This window comes from Macaca thibetana, chromosome 14 (genome assembly GCF_024542745.1).
Source record: "Macaca thibetana thibetana isolate TM-01 chromosome 14, ASM2454274v1, whole genome shotgun sequence".
In the NCBI taxonomy this organism is placed as follows: Eukaryota; Metazoa; Chordata; class Mammalia; order Primates; family Cercopithecidae; genus Macaca; species Macaca thibetana.
Window position 1 is genome coordinate 3335133 of NC_065591.1, and position 23710 is coordinate 3358842.

At 49.1% G+C, this 23710-nt stretch overlaps 2 protein-coding genes across 6 annotated transcripts in view; one reads left to right on the forward strand and one right to left on the reverse strand.

Annotated features, from left to right (window-relative positions):
- Positions 1 to 23710, reverse strand: part of NADSYN1 (NAD synthetase 1) — a 559458-nt gene that overhangs the window by 79413 nt on the left and 456335 nt on the right. The gene's annotated exons all lie outside the window — the stretch shown is intronic.
- LOC126935959 (uncharacterized) overlaps positions 1 to 23710 on the forward strand; it is a 40338-nt gene that overhangs the window by 1001 nt on the left and 15627 nt on the right. For 4 of the 5 annotated variants that reach the window (XM_050758199.1, XM_050758200.1, XM_050758198.1 and 1 more), the window contains exons 3-5: positions 1080 to 1183; positions 15339 to 15465; positions 20518 to 20646. In XM_050758199.1, coding sequence (XP_050614156.1) covers positions 15349 to 15465; positions 20518 to 20646 — 246 coding nt within the window. In that variant the 5' untranslated portion in view covers positions 1080 to 1183; positions 15339 to 15348. The remainder of the gene's footprint in view (positions 1 to 1079; positions 1184 to 15338; positions 15466 to 20517; positions 20647 to 23710) is intronic. The other variant, XM_050758202.1, reaches the window with a different exon arrangement.

A 23710-nucleotide genomic window follows, 5' to 3' on the forward strand; every position in this document is an offset into this window, starting at 1 on the left:
AAGCACCTGGAATTCAGTAATTTCTGTGGGCTTGTGCTCAAAAGCAGGCTGCCAAGTCCTGGGGTCCTTGTCAGGGGTCCTGGCAGAACCCTCAGGAGAGGGCTGGGTTTCTGTAACGTGGCTAACACAGACCAGCAAGGCCACATTTAAACCAAGGTTTTTTTTTTTTTTAATTTTAATTTTTATTTTAAGCTCCTGGGTACGTGTGCAGGACGTGCAGGTTTGTTACGTAGGGAAACGTGTGCCATGGTGGTTTGTTGCACCTATCAACCCATCACCTTGTTATTAAGCCCACGTGCATTAGCTATTTGTCCTGATGGTCTCCCTTCCCCCACCCCACCCCCGATAGGCACCAGTGTGTGATGTTCCCCTCCTTGTGTCCGTGTGTTCTCGTTGTTCAGCTCCCACTGATAAGTGAGAACATGTAGTGTTTGGTTTTCTGTTCCTGTGTTGGTTTGCTGAGGATAATGGCTTCCAGCTCCATCAAAGTCCCTGCAAAGGACGTGATCTCATTCCTTTTTGTGGCTGCGTAGTACTCCATGGTGTATATGTACCACATTTTCTTTATCTGGATATGTTTATTAAGGGGAAGACCCAACCATGCATTGTGTGTGGCCACCTGGTAAATGAAAAGTAGGTTGGGATTTTCTTCCAAATATATATATGGGTATGTATATGTGTGTATATATATGTGTGTGTGTGTATATATATTTGTGTGTATATATATGTACATGGGTAAATTGCATGTCGCAGGGGCTTGGGGTACAGATTTTTCCATCATCCGGGTAATAAGCATAGTACTCAATCGGTAGTTTTTTGAGCCTCACCCTCCTCCCATCCTCCACCCTCAAGGGGGCCCCATCCTCTATTGTTCTCCTTTGTGTCCGTGTGTACTCAGTGCTTAGCTCCCACTTATAAGTGAGAACATGTGGTATTTGACTTTCTGTTCCTGCATATATATATATATATACACACACACACACACACACACATATACATGTTTCAGTAGCTCTGGTTTGGCCCAGATGTTTTCACTGTTTAAGTCTTTCAGAATCTTTTTTTTTTTAATTTTTAAATAGGAAGTGAGAACATCCCCGAAAAAGACCAACAATTGCTGGATAAACACAAACCCCCTTGAGAATCACACCAACAGGTGCTGGCTCTTCACCTGGGGATTGCAAAGGTAAGAGGGAAGGTGAGTGCCTCCTTGGTGTTTGGAGAATCATAGGGGCGTGTGCTCCCTTTATAATTTATAATAATAAAATATATATATTATTTCCAAATATATATATTTCAAATATATTTCAAAATATATTTCAAAAATGTTTGAAATATATATATTTGAAATATATATTTGAAAAAATATATTTATATATTTTAATTATATATTATATAGTTTAATAAAAATATATATAAATAAAAAATATATATATATTTGAAATTCACAAACATTTGCATTTCTCACCAGCCGATTACCACTGCTGGCAGTGAGGTGGCCTCCAGTCAAGGTCTAGGGACTTGACCTGACTTGATCTGGCTCCACTCCCACTGCTCGATTTAGACTCTGCCCAGACAAACAGCAAGAGTGTAGCCAGATCCAGATCTTACCAACACACTCCTTCCTCCCCCGTCCTACCAGGCTGGAATTCACTGTCAATATCCTCCATAGAAGACACAGTTGGCTTCCAACAGCATCTGGGGATACAGGCAAAGAGGGTGATGGGGCCTGAGATAAGTTTCAGTTCAGCATAGAGGGGGCATCTGTGCCCAAATTACCAACTGGTCATTGGTAACTGGTATGACTTACTGTTCTCACTGAAAATACTACAGCTCCCCAAGTTTGAAAATAACATCAAGAATCTTTTCTGGCCAGAATAATGTCTGGCACATAGTAGGTATGCAACCGTTTTGGGATGGATGGATGGAAAATCAAATCCTAAGAGGAAGCTTCCTTCCAGGCTGGTCGTACGTCCATGTCGTAGGTGTCTCCATTGAAACGCTCACCCAGGAGTGGGCAAACTGATTCTGGAAAGGGCCAGGGAGTAAATATTTGGGGCTTTGTAGGCCATGAGGTCTCTGCTGTGATTACTCACCTCTGCCATTGCGGTGAGAAAGCAACCGCAGACAATAAACACAGAATCAAATCAGCATGTTCCAACACAACTTTATTTACTAAAGCAGTCGGTGGGCAGGTTTGGCCTGCGGGCCACGGTTTGCCAACCCCTGTGCTACACACGCTCACTGTTCCTACAGGACAGAGACTGCGTCCCCCATCCCCTTAGGATCCAGAACTAGATGTTTTAATTAAGTACATATGTATTAAAACTGCCTCCCCCTTTTACGATTCTGTTTTAAGAACTTTAAAAAATGTTGCAGGATTCTTAGGTATTATGTGAGGTTGAAAGGCTGTAAGTACCAACCTTGCTTCAGAGGGAATAGTGTGTAAAGCCGTTTCCTTCCTGAAACTTGGATTTGGGACTGAGAGGCGTGAGAATTGTGCTCTAGGGAACAGCCACCAGGGGGAGCGCAATGCACACAGAAGTAACCTGCTTTGCACCAAGAAACCACGGGTGAAATCTGGAGGCTCAAAGGTGCAGGCTATTCCTGGGATACGCTGTGTGCTCACTTGGGGTACGGGAGCTGGGATTCTGGGTGCAAACGAGGGAGCAAGACACCGTTTTCTCACACTCTACCCTTCCAAAGGTTTCGTGCTTTTGATTTGTGCACGTATTACTCCTGCAAATATATGCGTAAGTATTGTATGTGTGATGTCATCAGGACTAGACCAAGACGCATGGCGCCCAGGGGAACAAGCTCCAGCCCAAATTACTTACATAACTGACTGATCTGTGTTTAGGGAAGGGGCTGAGTGCTATGAGGGGGAGCAGAGGGAGTTCAACTTCACCTGGATCCCCCGAAATTCAGTTCAGGCTCCACCTGCAAGCCCTCCAGGCAAAGCATGGTATCATCCACAGGACCGTTTTCCAGCTTTCTGTTGCTATCCAAACATATCCCTTGGCCCAAATGACCACATTTTCATCCAGTGGAACCAGGAATACTATACAGCAGGGAAAAACAAGCCACAGCTACACACATCAACATGGGGGCACCACCAGAGGACGAATACAATAAAAAGGCCACAGGAAAAAACATACGAGGTGGTTACTTTATTTGCAGAAAGCCCCAAATCAGGCAAAACCAATATCTTCTCTGGGGATATATCCAGATGTGGCAAAAGTGCTAAAAAGAGCAAGAGAATCATTAAGCAAAACGTTAGGGTGCTGGATATCTTTGGGAGGAAGAACTAAACAAGAAGTGTGGAGAATACATGATGTCTTATGCTGGGTAGCAGGTTATTAACTTATTTGTTAAAACAAGGCCAGGTGAGGTGGCTCACACCTATAATCCCAGCATTTGGGTGGCTGAGGTGGGAGGTTAGCTTGAGGCCAGCAGTTCAGGACCAGCCTGGGTAACATAGCAAGTCCCTGTCTCTACCAAAAAAAAAAAAAAAAAAAAAAAAAAAAAAGTACACCTGTAGTCTCAGCTACTCGGGAGGTGAGATGGGAGGATCATGTGAGCCCCCAGGATGTGGAAGCTGCAGTGGGCTATGATCATGCCATTGCAGTCTAATCCAGCCTAGTGACAGAGCAAGGCTCTGTCTTATTAAAAAAAAAAAAAAAAAAAAAAAAAGCCAGGTATGATGGCTTAGACCTGTAATCCCAGCACTGTGGGAAGCTAAGGCTGAGGTTTGAGACCAGCTGGGGCAACATGGCAAAATCCTGTTTCTACTAAAAATACAAAATATTAGCCAGGTGTGCAAGTGCATGCTTGTAGTTCCAGCTACTCGGGATGCTAAGGTGGGAGGATCGCTGGAGCCCAGAAGGTCGAGGCTACGGTGAGCTATGCGGGTTCCACTGCACTCCAGCCTGGGCAACAGAGCCAGATGCTGTCTCAAAAAAAAAAAAAAAAAAAAAAGTCATCCCTAACGTGTATTAGATTACATATACCTTGTTTTACAATATATCATAATAACACAGTATAAAACAAAACTAGAAATAATCCCTTCTGCATGTGTATCTCAGGGTGCAGCCCTGGGGAGATGGAGAAGCTTAGATCTGGGGAAGCTTTCATTTGGCTGTTAGGGTTTGCAGTGTGGTTTTCTAGAAGCTGTAAGGTTGAATGAACTGCAGATGCTCAGCTCAACCCAGAGAACTGCAGCTGGTGTGGAAATCAGGCTTCATAGTAGAGTGGGAGGCATGACAAGCTGTAGTGAGAGATGTCGGGTCTGGAACACAGTGACTCAAGGCAGAGGACTGTCCCAGGGCATGGGATCCAGGCTGATGCCCAGGTGCCACTGCACCGCTGGCTCAGATGCCCCCGTGACCCCTGCAGCTCCCGGGGCTCCTGGGAATGCCACTGGCGGTGCCCCACACTGGGTGGTAGCTGCCTTTGTATTTACCCAGCCATGCCTTGGCTCCCTGAGCACTGGGTTGCTTCCAGCTCTGCGTTCCAGCACCTGTAGGACGCATCTGTGGATGCTGGTGGGCGGGATCAGCCTCCATATTACCTGCTCTTTGCAGGAAAGCCTGGCCTTTTAAGTCCCGGGCCTACGACCTGTCCCAGTTTGACCGGGACTGAGAAGTTTTGGGGGGACATGGTTTCTCTCAATGTTGAAACTGGAAAAAACCAAACCAGGATGAGTTGGTTATTTCACCCAGACTTTGGTACTCAAATATAAGGGCTTGGTTTGGCTAGGACTGCTTTTGTGTCGCAGGAGCTCTCCACATATCCTGTACGCCTTCTGGAAACCCTCCATTTATTTTGGAAGGAATAGTCATCCCGCATCTCCCACTGGCAGCTCCTGGGGGCTGCCAGCGTTTTCCCGAGTGACTCTCAGCTGCCTCCAGTCTTGCTAAGGGCAGATTAAACTAGTAAAATGAGACTTGAGAGCAATTATTCCTCCCTGAAAGGCTGGAGTGAGGACACAAGAACATGCTTTTCAGACTGGGGAGTCAACAATCACAGCAGATTTCTGTAACTGAAGGTGGTGGTTTTCTTGTCTTATCTTCGACTGGCAGGCATCAGACTCACCTGGGGGTCTTCTTAGACTGAGATTGCGGGGCCCCCACCTAGCGTTTCTCATTCAGGGGATCTGGGATGAGGACTGAGGACTGCATTTCTCACAAATGAAGCTAATTCTGATGGTCTGGGGTCCACACTTTGAGAACTGTTGTCACAGTGTTAAGGGATAAAGTCTGGATGAGCGGTTATCAGACTTTTTCTATAAGGGGGTCACATAAGAAATATTTTAGGCTTTGTGGGTGATATGGTTTGGATCTGTGTCCCCACCCAAATCTCATGTGGAATTGTAATCCCCAGTGTTGGAGGTGGGGCCTGCTGGGAGGTGATTGGATCCTGGGGGTGGAATTCTCCCCTTTGCTGCTATTCCTGATAGAGTTCTCAGGAGATCTGGTTGTTTAAAAGTGTGTGGCATCTCCTTCCTCTCTCTCCCTCCTGTTCTGGCCATGTAGGATGATCCTGCTTCCCCTGCGCCTTCTACCATGATTGTAACTTTCCTGTGGCCTACCTGGAAGCCAGCACCACACTTCCTGTACAGCCCACAGAACCGCAAGCCAATTAAACCTCTTTTCTTTTCTTTCTTTTTTTTTTTGAGACAGTCTCAGTCGCCCAGGCTGGAGTGCGATGGTGCAATCTCGGCTCACTGCAACCTCTGCTTCCAGGGTTCAAGCCATTCTTTTGCCTCAGCCTCCCAAGTAGCTGGGACTACAGGCGCACGCCATCACACCTGGCTAATTTTTTGTATTTTTAGTAGAGATGGAGTTTCACCGTGTTAGCCAGGATGGTCTTGATCTCCTGACTTCGTGATCCACCCACCTCGGCCTCCCAAAGTGCTGGGATTACAGGCATGAGCCACTGCACCTGGCCCTAAACCTCTTTTCTTTATAAATTACCCAGCCTTAGGCATTTCTTTATTGCAGTGCAAGAACAGACTAGTCCAGTGGGCCACGTGTTCTCAACTACTCAACTCTGCCGTAGTAACCTAAGAGCAGCTAGAGTGCAAATGAGCGTGACTGAGTTCCAATAAAACTTTATTTACAAAGACAGTCAGTGGGCCAGAATTAGCCTCTGGGCTTTGGTTTGCCAGACTCTGGTTCAGACCGTTACAGTGTGATTTTCAATGATCCCCTTAGCTTCTCTGTGTTTTCCATCTTTGTATTTGTGTGTGGATGACTTTGAGCCAGTTGAAAGCAGACCATGGAAGTCTGGGAAGGACCGTTTGTTTAGAGTATAGATGCAGGGCAGTGTAGCACAGCCATACCAAGGCTTTATAGCTTTCAACAACCGTCATATTATACTCACCGGTCTGTGGGTCAACTGGGGGTTCTTCTGGTCTGAGCTGGTTTGGCTGGTCTTTCTGCGCTGTCTTGTGCACCTGGGGGTGGGGTCACCTCACAGGTCATCTGATGGTGGATTATTCAAGGTGGCCTCAGCCACATGTCTAGCAGATGGTTGGCTGTTGGCTGGGCACCTTGGTTCTCTTCCACGTGGCCTCTCCTCCTCCAAGAGGCTAACTCCAGCTCCCACACCAGGGGTCTGAACATAGCAAGTGAGGAAGCTGCACCTCCTCTGATGACTATGTTTGGAGCTCACACAATGTCACTTTCATCACACCGTATCCATCAAAGGAGTCACAAGGCCAGTCCAGATTTAAGCATGGGAAAATAGGCTCCACCTTGTAACAAGAGCAGCTGCAAGGAATCTTTGGCTGTTTGTGATTTACCACTCAGATGGAATGAAAGGATAGGGAATGAAGCTGCTTGGCATTGAATTTTAACTCCAGCTCTCATAGCTGGAGGTCTCACTTCATCCCCCTGAGCCTGATCCGCTCCTGCCCCCAACAAAAAAAATGAGACTGATGCTACCCAGCTTCAGAAGGTTGCTGAGAGGCTAGCTGGATTAATCTAGAAGAGTGTCTGGCACAAGCAAGTCCTCTCCATGTGGCTGCTGTTATTAATGTCTCAGTGAACCCCTACAGATGTGACAGCACTGGGGGCGTAAAGAATTGAGGACACCCAAGACCATTGGAATGTCCCTTCACATACGTACCCAAGGACTCCCTGCCCAGCTCTGGGCTTTTTCCTTATCTGTTTCCCTGCCTAGAATCTGTTCAAGCCTTCAAAGGTCAACTCACCTTGTAGCCTCTTTTTACAGCCCTTGTTGCATTGAATAATTTCTTTTTTACAAATATCTTTCTCCTATGAGCTGGGAGCTTCTTGAGAGCAGAAACAGGGTCTTGCCCAGAGCCCGTGGTTGTGCCTTAGGGAACATCCTATCCCAGCCCCTTTAAATCATCTGGGGTTTGCTTCACCCTATTTTCCATCAGAAACGTTGGAAGCCAGCCAGCACTTCTCGAGAGGAAGGATGTAAGCAGTACACATTCTGCTCCCTTGCAGGTCTATGTGGTCTCTCTTCTGGGACATTGCCATATGGATCTTAGAATAATTTGCTTAAGAAAAACACAGTAGCCAAATTCTGTCAATCCTATCTGTTTCCCATGAGAAGAACAGATCTCATCCTCAGGGCATCAGGGATGTTCAGGCTTTTTGAGAAGAGAGGACAAAGGTGGGCCCCCCAAGGGCATCTCTGTGCACTTGGAGAGATCCAAGAACTTGCTAAAGTAATGTAATAAGTTAGTATTCAATGCACACTTGTAGAGTTGAACTATGCTTTGTTATAAAGGGATGCCAAGATAGTAGAAAGTTTGTGTAGGGAGTAGACAGATACATCATTTCTCTTTCTATAAGGCCTGTTTTGAAAGATTTCTTTCTAACAGATGGACTAGGTGAAGACACGGCTGTCTGAACTTAGAGAGGTATAAGAGATGCAAGGATCGAAATGACTACATTATGTATCCATCCATCCATCCATGGACTTACCACCCATCCTCTCATCCATCCATCCACCCACCCATCCCTCCATCTATCCACCCACCCATTCACCCATCCATCCACCCACCCACCCACCCATCCATCCATCCATTCATCCATTCATCTATCCATCCGTTCAACATTCATTCATTCATTCATCTACCCACCCATCCACTCATCTATCCATCCATCCTGGAGCTCACACAATGCTTTGCAAATACTTCAGTCTACCAACTTATTTTCCAATTCTAACCCTCTCCAACACTCCAACATCCCCTTCTCACAATCTCTCTTTCTCTCTATCTCTCTCTCTTTCTCTGTCCCTCCCCAACTACTCCCTTTTGGGAAATTCAAATTGCCCAAAATATAATAATATAATAGAGATAACTCCTTGATGTTATTATTGTGATCACCCCTTAGGTATGTACAGCACTTTACAGTTTTACCAAACACAAGTCTTCACATCAGTCCTCTTCTCTGCAGCCACATAACTCAAGCAGTGACAGGACCCATCGGGAACACCAGAGTCATGAGCAGGAAGAACGTCTCCTGTTGCAGCTATGGGGGGAGTCAGGCATGACATGCCCGATGGTGCAGCAGGACACGATGATGTCAGGGCTGCCCCGGATATATTGAACTTTCTGATTTTTGTCTTCTTGTGATGGAAGAAATGATTTTGGATGAAGATGGAGAGAAACAATAATAGGATCAGATCTGTTGTGATGGTTTCTCTGGTGAGGAAATTATTTCATAAGCTTGGAAAATCTGATTCTAACTGGTTCACCCCTTGGAATTGTCTTCCCACTTGGCTTCCACAGGTCTGCATCATGAAGGCCCTTCCCTTTCAGCCAGGACTGTTTTGTCCACCTCCCACTCCCTCTGCAGGCAGGCTTGGCAGAGCCTGGACATTTTGGGTTGTCATAACTTGAAAGGTGCTATGGGGATCTAGTGGGTGGAAGCTGGGGGATGGCTACACATCCTACAAGGCACAGGACAGCCCACAGCAGAAAACGATCAAGACCAACATCTCCAGAGGACCATGGGTGTGTGGCTTGGTGACGCGTGGCCTTCCAAACAGAGCTGGTGGGCCCTGACCCACTTTGGCCCAGAAGTTTCTGGCACCTCCCCCCGTCTGTGTGACTGCTATTCTGTGACATTTGCACACTGCAGTCATAGCTCAGTGCTCCAGGCAGGACAAGTGACATCACAAGACATGCACAGGCAGCCTCGATGGCACTGATCACAATTGAAAAATTATTAATGACTTTTTAATGTAAAAATAAATTCTGGGCCAGGTGCAGTGGCTCATGCCTGTAATCCCAGCACTTTGGGAGGCCAAGGCAGGTGGATCACCTGAGGTCAGGAGTTCAAGACCAGGTTGGCCAACGTGGTGAAACCCTGTCTCTACTAAAAATACAAAAATTAGCTGGGTGTGGTGGTGCATGCCCATAATCCCAGCTACTCAGGAAGCTGAGGCAGGAGAATTGCTTGAACCCAGGAGGTGGAGGTTGCAGTGAGGTGAGATGGCACCATTGCACTCTGGACTGGGTGACAAGAGCGAAACTCAATCTCGGATAAATAAATAAATAAATTCCATATAATATCTGGCTTCCCAGGGAGACCAGCATGCCCATGGGGAAAGAAATTTGTCTGAATCCTCCTCACTGTCTCCTCACTCTAGAACAGCACCGTGCCCCTGGGAGGCAGTTGGTAAATATTTGCCGAATTAATACTAATAACCCTCTGAGTGAATCTACCTTAAGCTAAATATACAAGAGCATTTTCAGAGGATAATCATGTAGCTCTAATTTTCAATGATTTTCTGGGCATTCCATCCAATGAAGCTCTAATGCCCAGGACCAAGGAAGCCCAATTGCTAAAAATTGGTCAGGACTGTCTTGGTTGCAAGTGACAGAAACCCAACTCAGACCCATTTGGCAGGAAAAAATTCTGTTGGCTCCCTGCGCTAAACAGTGCAGGGCAGGCTGAGGTTTGTGCTCCAATGATATCGTAAAAATTCTGTTCCTCATGTCTCTCCTTTGCTTCCTGCGGACTGACTTCGTCCTCAGGGAAGCTCTGGTTATGGGGCTGCAAGGCAGCTGCAGGGCAACTCCAGGCTCACTTCAGGTTCTCCCAGATCCTGAATCCAAGGGAAGAGAGTATCTTTCCTGAGAGTTGACCAAGATCCCAGGAAGAAACCATGGCTGGCATCACATGCCCACCCTGGTCAAGGGTAGCCGTCACAAATCAACGCAAACTTTGACCTAAGACAATTGAAATGTATTCTGACAGTTTGGAGGTCAGAACTCTGAAATGGGTTTCACTGGGCCAAAATCAAGGTGTCTGCAGGGCCATTTTACCTCTGGGGGGCTCTAGGAACTGGGAGAACCTATTTCTTTGCTCTTTCTAGCTCCTGGAGGTGCTTACATGCCTTGACTCGCTGCCACTTCTCCGTCTTCCAAGCCAGGAGTGTATAATCTTCCAATCTCTCTGACTCTGACCTCCCGCTTCCTCTTATAAGGACCCTCGTGATTATCTGGTGTGCAGCCAGATGATCCAGGGCAATCTCCACATCTCAAGATCTATAACTTAACTATACCTGCAAAGTCCCTTTTGCCATGGAAGGTCACATATACACAGGTTCTGGACACTAGGATGTGGCAGGAGGACAGGGACCATTATTTAGCCAACTGCAGTAGCCAAGGAGTGGAATAATCTTAATGGTCAGCATGGGTCCTGTGAGCCCTCAGGGCCCACCTCATCCAAATCTTAAGACTGGAGCAGGATTACAGTGGAAAGAGACGTAGAGACTCTAGGAGGCTGCTGGGCCAGCTTCCAGAAGCCCCAACTAGGTCAAGAGGCCATGACATCTACTAGGCACCTCATAGTGGCATCATGCAGAGCAATGACACAGAGGGACCCTGCCTGGACTATGGGTGGGCTCCACCTCTTACCTCTCTGCACCTGTTTGTCACCAGTTCTCTCCCTGGTATTAGTTATGTGCCCAGGACAGCACCTAAAACAGGGCAGTGCCTTCTTTCCCTTCCTTTTGCATGTCAGTGATGTGAACCAACAGTTTCTTTTCTCAGTAGTTGAACAGTCTTTTCTGGTTTCTTTTTCTTTCTTTCTTTTTTTTTTTAGAGACAGGGTTTTGCTCTGTTGCCCAGGCTGGAGTGCAGTGGTGCGATGTTGGCTCACAGCAGCCTCGAACTGTGCTCGAGCAATCCTCCTGCCTCTGCCTCTCAAGTAGCTGGGACTACAGATGTGTGCCACCACCATGCCTGACTAATTTTTAAATTTTTTGTAGACATGGGGTCTTTCTATATTGCCCAGGCTGGTTTCGAACTCCTGGGCTCAGGGAATCCTCCTGCCTTGGCCTCCTGAAGTGCTAGAATTATAGGTGTGAGCCACTGCAGCTGTCCTCTCCCAATTTCTGTTATGCTTTCTTCAGATTTTCACTTCTGTGCATTGATAGTCAATATGTGGATTCACAAGTAAGTTTCAGAGCAATGAGGACTTGGAGTAAAGTAGAAACATGCTGCTTGGTTGGCCACATCATTCTGGGGCAAGCTCAGGGATTCAGCCCGTTGGAGGCAAAAGCCTTCCCTGCGCTGAACCAGTTTTTATTCCACTCAACACACCCCAGATGAAAATATTTTGGCTCAGGAGAGCAGTGCAATTACTCATGGCCTCATTTCCCTCCTTCTGTGGGAGTGGAAGCCAACATCAGATGATTTAAAACAAAGCAAAGGAAAAACCACGTTTTTGACATCAGGGCTAATTTCCCTGAATGTAAATGCTATTGTACCAAAGAAAAAATGAAAACAGCTTGACAAGCCCTGGAATTAATTTATTTCTGTGTCCCAAATGCATAGCACTTGGCAGAAAGAGCAAGGTATTTGGATGTCTGCTCCCACAGTGGCTATTTGCTGATTTACGTGGGGGAAATGCCTTGCATATCAAGACAATCCATCATCATCGTCATTGTCACTGTCATTGTTATTATCATCATTATCAGTGTCATCATCATTGTCATTGTCATTATCATCAATGTCATCATTGTCATCATTGTCATTGTCATCATTCTCAATGTCATCATTGTCATCATCATTGTCATAGTCATCATCATAATTGTCATTGTTATTTTCTTTTTCTTTTTTTTTTTTTTTTTTTGAGACGGAGTCTCGCTCTGTCGCCCAGGCTGGAGTGCAGTGGCGCGATCTCAGCTCACTGCAAGCTCCACCTCCCGGGTTCACGCCATGCTCCTGCCTCAGCCTCCCGAGTAGCTGGGACTACAGGCGCCCGCCAACTCGCCCGGCTAGTTTTTTGTATTTTTTAGTAGAGACGGGGTTTCACTGTGTTAGCCAGGATGGTCTCGATCTCCTGACCTCGTGATCCGCCCGTCTCGGCCTCCCAAAGTGCTGGGATTACAGGCTTGAGCCACCGCGCCTGGCCCATAATTGTCATTGTTATTTTCATCATCATTGTCATTGTTGTCATTACTGTTATTGACATCATCATTGTTATTGTCATCATTGTCAATGTCATCATCACCATCATTGTCATAGTCATCATTGTCATTGTTATCATTTTTTCATCATCATCATTGTCATTGCTGTCATTACTGTTATCATCATTGACATCATCATCATTGTTGTCATCATTGTCAATGTCATCATCATCATTGTCATAGTCATCATCATCATTGTCATCATTGTCATTATGCCATCATCATCATCGCCATTGTTGTCATCATTGTCGTAGCCATCATCATCATTGTCATCATCATCACTATCTATCATCAACGTCATTGAGGCCATCACACCTGTCACCGCAGTGAGGGTCAGGCCAGGAAATGCACCCAAGGGTTTCTTGTGCTGTCAAGTGCCCCTCATGTCTCAGGCTCTGTTGCAAATTAGAAAGTAAAAAGTCAAATTATTCTTATTTGCAGACCATATGATCTTATATATAGAAAATCCTAAAGACGCTACCAAAAATCTTTTAGAATTGATGAATGAATTTAGTAAAGATAAAAAATTAACATATAAGATCAGTAGCGTTGCTATACATGAACAATGAAATAGCTAAAAGGGAAATCAAGAAGATGATGCCATTTATAATAGCTACAGAAAATGAAATACCTAGGAATAAATTTAAGAAGTGACTGACAAAAAACTGAAGAGGAGAAAAACAAATGGAATGACATCCCATACTCATGGATCCAAAAATATTGTTAAAATGATCATAGTACCTAAAGTAATCTACAGATTAAACACAACCCCTACCAAAATACCAAGGACACTCTTCACTGAATTACAAAAATGTTTAACTTTGTACAGAACCAGAAGAAACTCTGAATAGCCATAACAATCCTGATCAAAAGCACAAAGCTGGCATTATAACACTTCAAAATATACTACAGAACTGTAGTAACCAAAGCCTCTTCCATCCCTGCATGTCGAGGATGAACAGAAATGAATAGGCAGCCGATGCCTGGCCTTCCAGAAGTAACAGGCTGGCTGCAGATACACAGTCAGCATGCAGACAGACGGGACACCAGCAGATATTCCAGAGAGGAAGGTTATGAAGCCCCCCACATGAGAGACCAGGTGGGTTCAAAAGCCATCCAGCCATATCAGCTGAGCATGCGGTACTCAGAGGGGGAGTGTGGGCCTGACGTGGAGACGTGGGACAGGGGCCTGCAGAGATGACGGCAGCTCCATGTGACGAGGGCGTGACGTGGCTGCGGCAAACTGACCGATGTTTCTGGACAGCAATTTGGCAAAATGTTTAAGGAGCCTTTAAAAATTCTTGCTCTTCCAACTAGTCATTCGAAGGAGGTGATGGAAAGGGGCTGATCCAAAATGCAGGAAAAAGAGGGATGACGAAGGAGATTATCCCAGGGTTGCTGATGGTGCCAAAAAAAAAAAAAAAAAAAAAAAAAATAGGACCTACAGGCTCCACAGAGGATTCATAGCAGGTGTGGCAGATGACATTAGAAGGAAAACATTTCCATCGAATACTCCATAACATGCAAATGGCTATAAGGTTCCACTGAAAAGTCTAGCACAAAACCACATATACTGTAATATATGTAGTGAGAGACGCCCTGGTGCCCCACTGAGTTGCACCTCATACAGCTGTTCACAGAGGCACTAGACGAAGGGAGACCCCTCTGTTTTCTGGGCCGACTATCAGGGTCGATAGCTGAATATTGACAAAGTTTACCTCTGATTAGCAGGATTTGGAAAGGGTTTTTTCTTCACGGTTTTCTCTATTTTCCACAATGAGCCTGTATTCTTTCTTTATTGAAAAAAGATCCAAAAGTCACTTATAAAATGAAGAAAACATTTGTCATGACAAATATTTAGTCACAATGCAATATTCAAAAAAGAAAATTGACTCATTCATTTTTGAGGGTAGCCGATTTTTAAAAAACCTATACACTGCATAAAAGTAGGTTGAAAACAGGCTGGGCACCGTGACTCACGCCTGTAATCCTGGAACTTTGGGAGGCCGAGGTGGGCGGATCACCTGAGGTCAGGAGTTTGAGACCAGGCTGGTCAACATGGCGAAACCCTGTCTCTACTAAAAATACAAAAAATTGACCCAGTGTGGTGGCTCACACTTGTAATCCCAGCTACTCAGGAGGCTGAGGCAGGAGAATCCCTTAAACTTGAGAGGCAGAGGTTACAGTGAGCCAAGATCATGCCACTGCACTCCAGCCTGGGTGACAGAGTGAGACTTTGTATAAGAAAAAGTAGGTTGAAAACAGAAATGCCAAAATATCAGAGGGGTGACCACGGGCGGGGACCTCAGGTGATTCTGATGTTCTGTATCTTTCTGCATGTTTTCTAAACTTGCAAAAACATGGAAAATGTTCTCTGGAAGCAAAGCAGAGGGAGAGAATGGTTTCAACCAGGGCCGGAGGCCAGTGAAGCCTCCCGGATGAGGTGGCGTTGAAGCTGGAAGTCAGGAATCTGGCTGGGACCACAGCTTGCAGACCACCCAGGGCCCAGCTCCTCTTGGGGTCTCCCCTCCCACGAAGGGGAGAAGGGCTGCTTCAGAGAAGTGGCTGCGAAACAGGTGTCAGAATTTGCTAGAAACAGGTGGAGGCCAAAGCCTTAGTGCAGGACCCTCCTAATCCTCCCTTCTCCAGGGCAGCCATGTGCAAATGGTCATCGGAAAGGATCCCCTTCCAGCAAACTGCACACAGCATCCTGGAAGTGGCTCTTGCCCGCCCAGGGCCCAGCTCTGGGTGTGGGGGGCCACCCACACTGCCCTGGGCCCCCAGGCGCTATGAACCCTGATCCTAACGCCCAGCACAGCGCCTGCCCCAGGGACCAGTGCCATGCAGTGGCGTGGGTAACCGTGTGTTCTCTTCCACAGCCTCACCGCCATGGACAGTGTGCCCCTCATCTGTGACTACGGCTCTGGCTTCAGCAAGGTGGGATTCGCAGGAATGGAAAGCCCAATGGGCGTGTTCCCCACTGTCCTCGGGAAACTTCGGCACGATGTGAGTGATGTCGGGGTCTCCTCCCTGTGGGGTGCTGCTCATCCAGAGGTGGCCTGCTGGCCCGGTCAGTCCCATCGCCTCTCCCACAGGGTGACCAAGGCAATCCCCTGAGCAGGGCGTGGTGGGCGCGAACGTGCCTCCACGAATCCAAGTTGGGAGCACCAGGCTCGGTACCACACAGATGGCCGGGCCACCTAGAGTCTCTGCCTCAGCCGGTCCGGGGTTGGGGATGGGGTGGGAAAGGCCTTGCCCCTCTCACGACTCCCAGCATGCGGCCTGCTCTGAGAACCACAGGCTTAGAGGGAGCAGTGATGTGTAAATCAGTAAAGTGGACACGTTGTGAAAAGTCAGTCTTACTGCCCGTCTCCCATCTCTGGCTCTTCCCACCTTCGGAGAGGTATGGACGCAGGGAAGGAGCAATTCGCCTTTAGGATAAATGGGAGTCCATTAGGGTGAGCGGCAACGGACACTCAGCCTCTGTGACAGGAAGGCAGTAGGAGGGAGGGTGGGGACCGGGGCACAGGCCCTCCAAGAGGTCCGTCTCTGACATGCCAGCAAGTGGACCCCACATTGCCAGATCTTCCTGCGTTTCAAGGGAATTTAGAAACGCAGGCGTTTCTATTGTGGTAAAGTATACACAATGTAAAGATGTGTTAACTGTACAGTTCAGTGGCATCAAGAACATTCACCACCATCTATCTCCAGAACGTTCTCATCCTCCCAAACAGAAGCTCTGGCCCCATTAAAAACCAGCTGCTCATCCCCTGCCCTGGACAACACAGTCTCATTGTAAACGAAACTTGGCGAGTGGGCCTGGGCCCGGCCACATTCCCGGTAAACGAAACTCGGCGAGCGGGCCTGAGCCCGGCCACATTCCCGGTAAACGAAACGGCGAGCGGGCCTGAGCCCGGCCACATTCCCGGTAGGGAGGGAGATGCCCCTTCTCCCCGAAGAGGAACCACCTGCTCTGAGAGGTGACTTCTCGAATCCACGTGGTGACAAAGTGGTGGTGACAAGACCCCCAGTGCACCTGCGTTCCCAGCCCATGCTCTGGATCGTGGAGCTCATCCTCCGGAAGTTCCAGTCATCCGTGGCAGGGAGCAGCGTCGTGACACGGAAGATCTCAGGTGTCACAGGACCTCATGGCGATCACTCTTGTGTTTTGCAGTGCTTGGAGCAAATTATTGGCAATGTTTCTAATTATCCAAGATACACTGGCTCCCAGAGCTGTGACAGAGGAGAAAATCCCGTCTCCCTCTCTAAGAGGATGAAATGCACATGGCTCCTGGGAACCAGTGGATTTCCTCCTCGCTGTCCAAGTGGCAGGCATCATAGCAGGGACTGCCCTGGCAAATCGCAGGCGCCTGCACTCGAGCTAGACAACCAGCTTACCGCTTGGAGATTGTGGTGCTCAGTGGTTAACAGCTGGGGCTGCAGGGCTGGGGAGACTGAAGCTCCAATCTCAGTCCTGTCCTCAGCACATGCATGACTCAGGGCAAGGGAGCTGCTGTGGCAGAGGCATCTCTTTTACATAATATGATTGTCCTCATAGATGTATCTCATAGATTCAGCCTGAAGGTTAAGTGAGATGAGTGAATGCATGTTTGGTGCAGTTTCTGGCCCATGGGGAAGATTTAGCAATGACAGCGATGGCAGTGATGATAATAATGACTAGCATATTCGTGTATTTGCTTAGAACAACAGAAATGTAGCCAGGCACAGTGGGTCACGCCTGTAATCCCAGCACTTTGGGAGGCCGAGGGAGGTGGATCACCTGAGGTCAGGAGTTTGAGACCAGCCTGGCCAACATGGCAAAACCCTGTCTCTACTAAAAATATAAAAATTAGCTGGGTGTGGTGGTGTGCACCTGTAATCCCAGCTACTCTGGAGGCTGAGGCAGGAGAATCGCTTGAACCCGGGAGGCAGAGGCTGCAGTGAGCTGAGATCACACCACTGCACTCCAGCCTGGGTGGCAGAGTGAGAATTCATCTAAAAAAAAAAAAAAAAAAAGAAAAACAGAAATATATTTTCTTACAGTTCTGGGACCTGGAGTCTGAAAGCAAGGTGTCAGTAGGGCTGGCTTCCTCCCAAGGCTGTAGCGGGGGGATCTTTCCTGCCTCTTCCAGCTCCTGGGGGCTCCAGGCATCCCTTGGCTGCTTCTGTCTTCACATGGCCTCCTTCTCTTTTTCCTTTCCTGTCTCAAATCTCCTCCTGCCTCTCTCTTAGAAGGACACTTGTCGTTGGATTTGGGGCCCATCCAGGTAATCCAAGGTGATGCTCATCTTGAGATTCTTAACTATCACTTCTGCAAAGACACTTTATCCAGATAAGGTCACCTGAGACTCCAGGTGGACATAATGGTGGCGGGGGCCGGGGGGCATCATTCAACCCACTGCAGTTACAATGTGGAATTTCATCTCAGCTCTCAGCCCCTGCTCCAGGGAAGGGGCCTTATCCTTGGAGTATGATTGACTTAGAGGGGGTGCATTAGGGAGCGTCTGCTGAGAGCGAGGCTCTCCCCTCTGAATCCACCCCAGCTAGGCTGTAGGCACAGTCATTGTCTCCCATCACCCCCCGATGAGACTGTCCTAGTTGCAGGAAAACAGGCTCAGGGATCCCACTGATTCTATGTTGTGGTGAGTTATATAATTATTTCATTATATGTTACAATGTAATAATAGTAGAAATAAAGCACACAATAAATGTAATACACTTGAATCATCCCAAAACCATCCCCTGCCCTGCTCAGTGCAAAAATTGTCTTCCATGAAACTGGTCCCTGGTGCCAAAAAGGTTGGGGAACGCTGACCTAGATGGCGAAACACAAGATCACAGCAAGAGGAAAATTCTTCGCCAAAACAGAATGAGTGACCAAGATGAATTATGGAGCAGCAGACTCTTCCGCGGAACCACAGCAGATTGGCTCTTGATCTGGATTTATTTTCACGGGCAGATGGGAGGTGATCTCTGAGAGAGGTCACCTTTTGTCCTAGATGTAAGCTCCATGGCCCTTCCCACAAGCTCGACGCAGTGCCCTTAACTCCCAAGTCAAGAAGTCACAGCCACGGAGACCCAGGGTGTCCCTCGGGGCTCCCCCAACCCCACGCCCCTTCCAGGGCTTGAGTCTGGCAGCCAAGACGGCAGTGAGACCCCTCCTAGGAGGACTTGTGAGAACAGAGAGGCAGGATGAAGGCGTTGCCCAAAGTCATTGGGTCCCTTCTGAGTAGAGCAGCCGCTCTGACCCACAGGCCTCCTGACGAAAGGACACCAGGCCCAGCACTGTCCATCTTTTTATTTCAAACAGCAACTTCGAACCGGAAAAAACATTGTTCCTTCTGCACACCCATGACTTTGTCCACCACCCACCCACCGCACTTAGATGTGGTGGCTGAGAAACGTTCGAGGAGGTGGCCGCAGTGACAGTCCCTCCTACCATGAAGCCAGCTTATGAAACGCATTCCTGCTGGTGGGCTTAATCGACTTGATCCTCCAGCAGCGCCATGGCGAGGTGTGAGGAAGAGAGGTCATTGTTCCCATTGGACAGAGAAGAAGTTGGAGGCTCAGAGAAGGAGATAGAGGCTTAGAGAAGGAGATAGAGGCTCAGAGGAGGAGATGGAGGCTTAGAGAAGGAGATAGAGGCTCAGAGAAGGAAATGGAGGCTCCAAGAAGGAGATGGAGGCTCAGAGAAGAAGATGGAGGCTCAGAGAAGGAGGTAGAGGCTCAGAGAAGGAGATGGAGGCTCAGAGAAGAAGATGGAGGCTCAGAGAAGGAGATGGAGGCTCTGAGAAGAAGAGGGAGGCTCAGAGAAGGAAATGGAGGCTCAGAGAAGGAGATGGAGGCTCCGAGAAGATGGAGGCTCAGAGAAGGGACACAACTTTCCCCAGGTCTCATAGCTGGTGATTCTCATCCCAAGTCCAAACCTCTTCTGCGGAAGAGACAAACTCCTAAGATAGAAAAGCTCTGTGTAGGTGAGCTGTGGCAGCCTGGAGAGGGGGCCTCACTCTGAAATAACTGCTCCATTGCATCTCTGCACCATTGCACCGTGGCACCATGAGGTCATTGCAGCATGGCACCATTATGTCACTGTGGCACAGCACCATTGCACTAAGGCCATCCTTCCTACTTGCTGCTCCCAGCCAACAACGGAGGATGGCAGTGACACCAAGGCAAGTCAAGCCCATTTCTGGGAAACCCAGCACTCCTGTGATAAATGAGCCTGGCTCAAGGACTCTCCAACAACCTTGCAAAGCCTTCCCTTAGACACCATGGTGGCTAAGGTCACCCACCCAATCTGCTTCCCTGTTTCCTGCACCCAGGCTCAGACTTGGACAGCAGCCTGTTGTCTTGTCGATCTTCATCCTGCTCTCACCCCACTGTCCCCCTTGTGTGCGCATTCCCTAATCACATCCTTGCACCTTTCATTCCATCCTGGTGTCTGTTTCTCAGTGGACCCAGATGAACACATGGGCCATCAAGTAAAATCACCTCTGAATGATGGAATGGATAGCTTAATCTGCCATGAAAGTAGCCAGGTTTATCTTCCTAAAAAATAACAGCAGTTGAATTACATCACAGACCCTTTCCCGGTCAACCTTCCAAAGCAAATATGGAAGCAGTGACGATCCCTCCTACCACGATGTCAGCTTATGAAATGCATTCCTGCCAGTGGGCTTCATCGACTTGACCCTCCAGCAGTACCGTGGCATTCCTGGTGCATCTCCCCACACCTCTCCTTCCTCAGCAGCCTCTCTCCTTGCTGTCCCCAGTTTCCTCATCTACAAATTGGACAGGATGAAGTTCCTAGGAACGACTCCCCGGGTGCACTCTTACCTTGCAGGTACTTTGCTAAAACCTCTTAGCGGCCATTTCTGAAACAGCTGACAGGGCTTGGGGAGGTCGTGGATGCCGGTGCTATGACTTGGAGTCTCCCACGAAGGCCACTGTGGCCTCCCAGCTGCGGCTCACTGGGTCTCCACAAACGAAAGCCAGCTGCAGGGGAGTCCAACCCCAGTCACCCCTAGAAGCTGACCTGTCCTTGCCTATGTCTTTCAGAACGTATTGGTGGGGATGGAAGAGGAAGACTGGTTCATTGGAGAGGAGGTTCAGAAAAATCGAGGGAAACTCATCCTGCAATATCCCATTTCTCGAGCAACGATGACCAACTGGGACAACATGGAGAAGGTGGGCACAGCTTCTGCCAGGCAGGACGTGTTCATAGGCCTCCCTTGTCATGTCCAGCTATGAGACGGGGGTGCAGGCCTTCCTGACCCAGACTCTGCTCTGAGGGCTGAGGGGGATGATGGATAAAAAGTCCTCAGTCCTGGCTGGGCGCGATGGCTCGTGGCTGTAATCCCAGCACTTTAGGAGGCCGAGGCAGGTGGACCGCTTGAGTGCAGGAGTTTGAGTCCAACCTGGGAAACAGAGTGAGAACTCATGTCTGCAAAAAATTAAAAAATAATCTGGCTGTGGTGGTGTGCCGCTGTGATCCCAGCTACTGGGGAGGCTGAGGTGGGAGGATTGCTCGAGCCTGGGAGGTGGAGGCTGCAGTGAGCTGTGACTACACCCCTGTGCTCCAGCCTGGGCGATGGAAGAAGACCCTGTCTCAAAGCAGACAGACAGAAAGCAAAAGAGTCTTCAGTCCCAACAGTAAAGAGTGGTAAGTATGGTGAACTTGCAGCTCCCTCACTTAGTAACAGGTTCTGGCTAGGGCCTCCATGTGCATTTGGACAGGCCGTGTACTGCCTTAGAGGATGTACCTGTTAGTTACTGTGTCCCTGTTCCAGCCACAGACAAGGCAGCTTCAACAGCAGGAATTCATTGCCTCACCATCCTGGAGGCTGGAAGTCTAAGGTCAAGGCGTGGGCCAAGCTGGTTCCTTGCAGGGCCGTGCATGTCCTGGGCCTCCCCACTGGTGACTGTCAGTCTTTGGCTCACAGATGTGTCACCCCGATGTCTGCCTTCAGGTTCACGTGGCGTTCTCCGTGTCTGTGTCCACATTTCCTCCTTCCTGTGGGATTGGGGACCCACCCTCCTCTTAACTGATGGCATCTGCAACAACCTTGTTTCCAAATAAGGTCCCATTCAGACGTACGGGGGCTAAGACTTCAAACTATGAGTTTTGGTGTGACACAGTTCAACTCATCACAATGTTCTAATGCTGCCTTCACACATTTAGCCCCAAATGTGGAGTCTCAAAATGCCAACGGTCATCTCTCTCAGTTTTGTGGGCAGGAATCTGGGAGTGACTCCTCAGGCTGGTTCGGGCTCGGGGTCTCAAGTGGCTGCCATAGCTCAGGGGCTGTGTCGGCTGCAGGCTTGACTGGGGCTGGAGGAGCCCCTTCCAAGGCGGCAGTATCAGGTGGCCGCAGGGTGCTTCCTCTGCACGGGGGTCACCCTCCAGGGCTGCTCGATGGCGTGCCAGCCTGGCGGTTGGTTTCCCCCATGGGGAACTATGGAAAAGGCCAAGGTAGAGGCACCAGGTCACTGTTACTTCTGCCACATTCTGTTGGTCACAGAAGCCAGTCCTGATTCCATGTGGGAAAGGTGTGCACAGGGCATGACTTCCAGGGGCTGAGGGCCTTGGGGCCATCTTGGCGGGGGCAGTGGGAGCACTGTTCACAAGTGTTTTCTCCTGCACAGCTGTGGCTGTGGCTCCCAGTGTGACAGGGAATGCAGAAACACGGGCCGTGTAGACAGGTCTTGGAGAGCACGGCTTCAGCTATGGGCCCCAGTGGCCCCCCACCCTCTGCTGCCTTGGGTGGGGCTCACCTGCCTGAGGGAGCCCAAGGCACTGACTTCTGTGTGGCTTCAGGGGTCCTGGCTCCTGGCTTCACCATCTTCCCTGAATTGCCAGTGTCACGCAGTGACCCTCTGCTGTGCCCACGCCTCCCACCTCCTCTCTCTCATCATCCCGCCCCATCTTCAGGAGACTCTTCCAAGCTCGTGTCTGGCTGTGTCCCTTCCCTGCCTCAGGCTGGTCATCTGCGGATGGGCCACACTTGCCGCTGACACCTGGCTCTTGCTCTTTCATAGGGATTATGGCCTCATGCTTCCGGGTTCTGTGCCTGCCTGCAGGAGGCTGCCCCTCCACACTGTCCTCCCCCAGGGGCACGTCCCCGTACGGGGACGGGCAGCAGACTCACACCTGGTAACCAACCGTGGTGTACTGAGCCCCTACTGTACCGGATATCAGGGGCTGAGCCTACTGTATCGGATGCGAGGGGCTGAGCCTACTGTACTGGATGTGAGGGGCTGAGCCTACTATACTGGATGTGAGGGGCTGGACCTACTGTACTGGATGTGAGGGGCTGAGCCTACTGTACCGGATGTGAGGGGCTGAACTGTGTCCCCAACGTTTACATGTGAAACGCTAGCCTCCGATGCCTCGGAGTGTGACCGTGCTTGGAGATAGCAGCTTTAAAGCGGCAACTAGGTTAAGAAGAGATCATTAGGGTGGGCTCTAATCCAATGTAAGTGAGGCCTTATCAGAAGAGGAGGTTAGATGCAGACACACAGCGGGGGACCCTGTGAGGACGCGACCAGGAGAAGACAGTGCCTGCTGCAAGCCGAGGAGCGAGGCCTGGGGAGGAACCCGCCCTGCAGCGCCTTCATCTGGGACTCCAGCCTGCAGCATGGGAGAGAGTGAGTGTCTGCGGTGCGAGGCACCCCGTCTCTGGAGCTTTGTGATGGCAACTGTGGGACATGAATGCTCCAGGCTTCTCGGCGAGGTCACGATTTCACTGTTACACTCCTCTGTGAGGCAGGGAACATTTCCTGTTTGGAGCATGAGGAATGAGGTTCACAGAGTCAGGTTGCTTGTCCAGGGCTGGCCTGGTGTGTGGTGGAGCTTCCGTGCATGCTGGGCTCACACCTGCACTCTCTCCCCGTGCGGCATCCACCCATCTGAGTCCCAGTCTGTGTCACACCCTTGAAGTCCTGCTGGTGGTATCTGTCCTCATTAGACCACATGATGCTGTAGCCAATCTCCGGGCCTCACTGGTCTCAGCCCCACGTCCTAGCCCCAGGCCCGGTGACCGAGCAGAGGTTCTGCGTCTTGCTGAAGCTGCCTCCCTGCTCCTCCCTCAGATCAGGTTGACCTCGTGTCACTCAGCCGTCACGAGTGCTATTTAAAATGCTGCTTTGACGGCCGGGCGCAGTGGCTCACACCTGTAATCCCAGCACTTTGGGAGGCCGAGGTGGGTGGATCACCTGAGGTCAGGAGCTCAAGACCAGCCTGGCCAACATG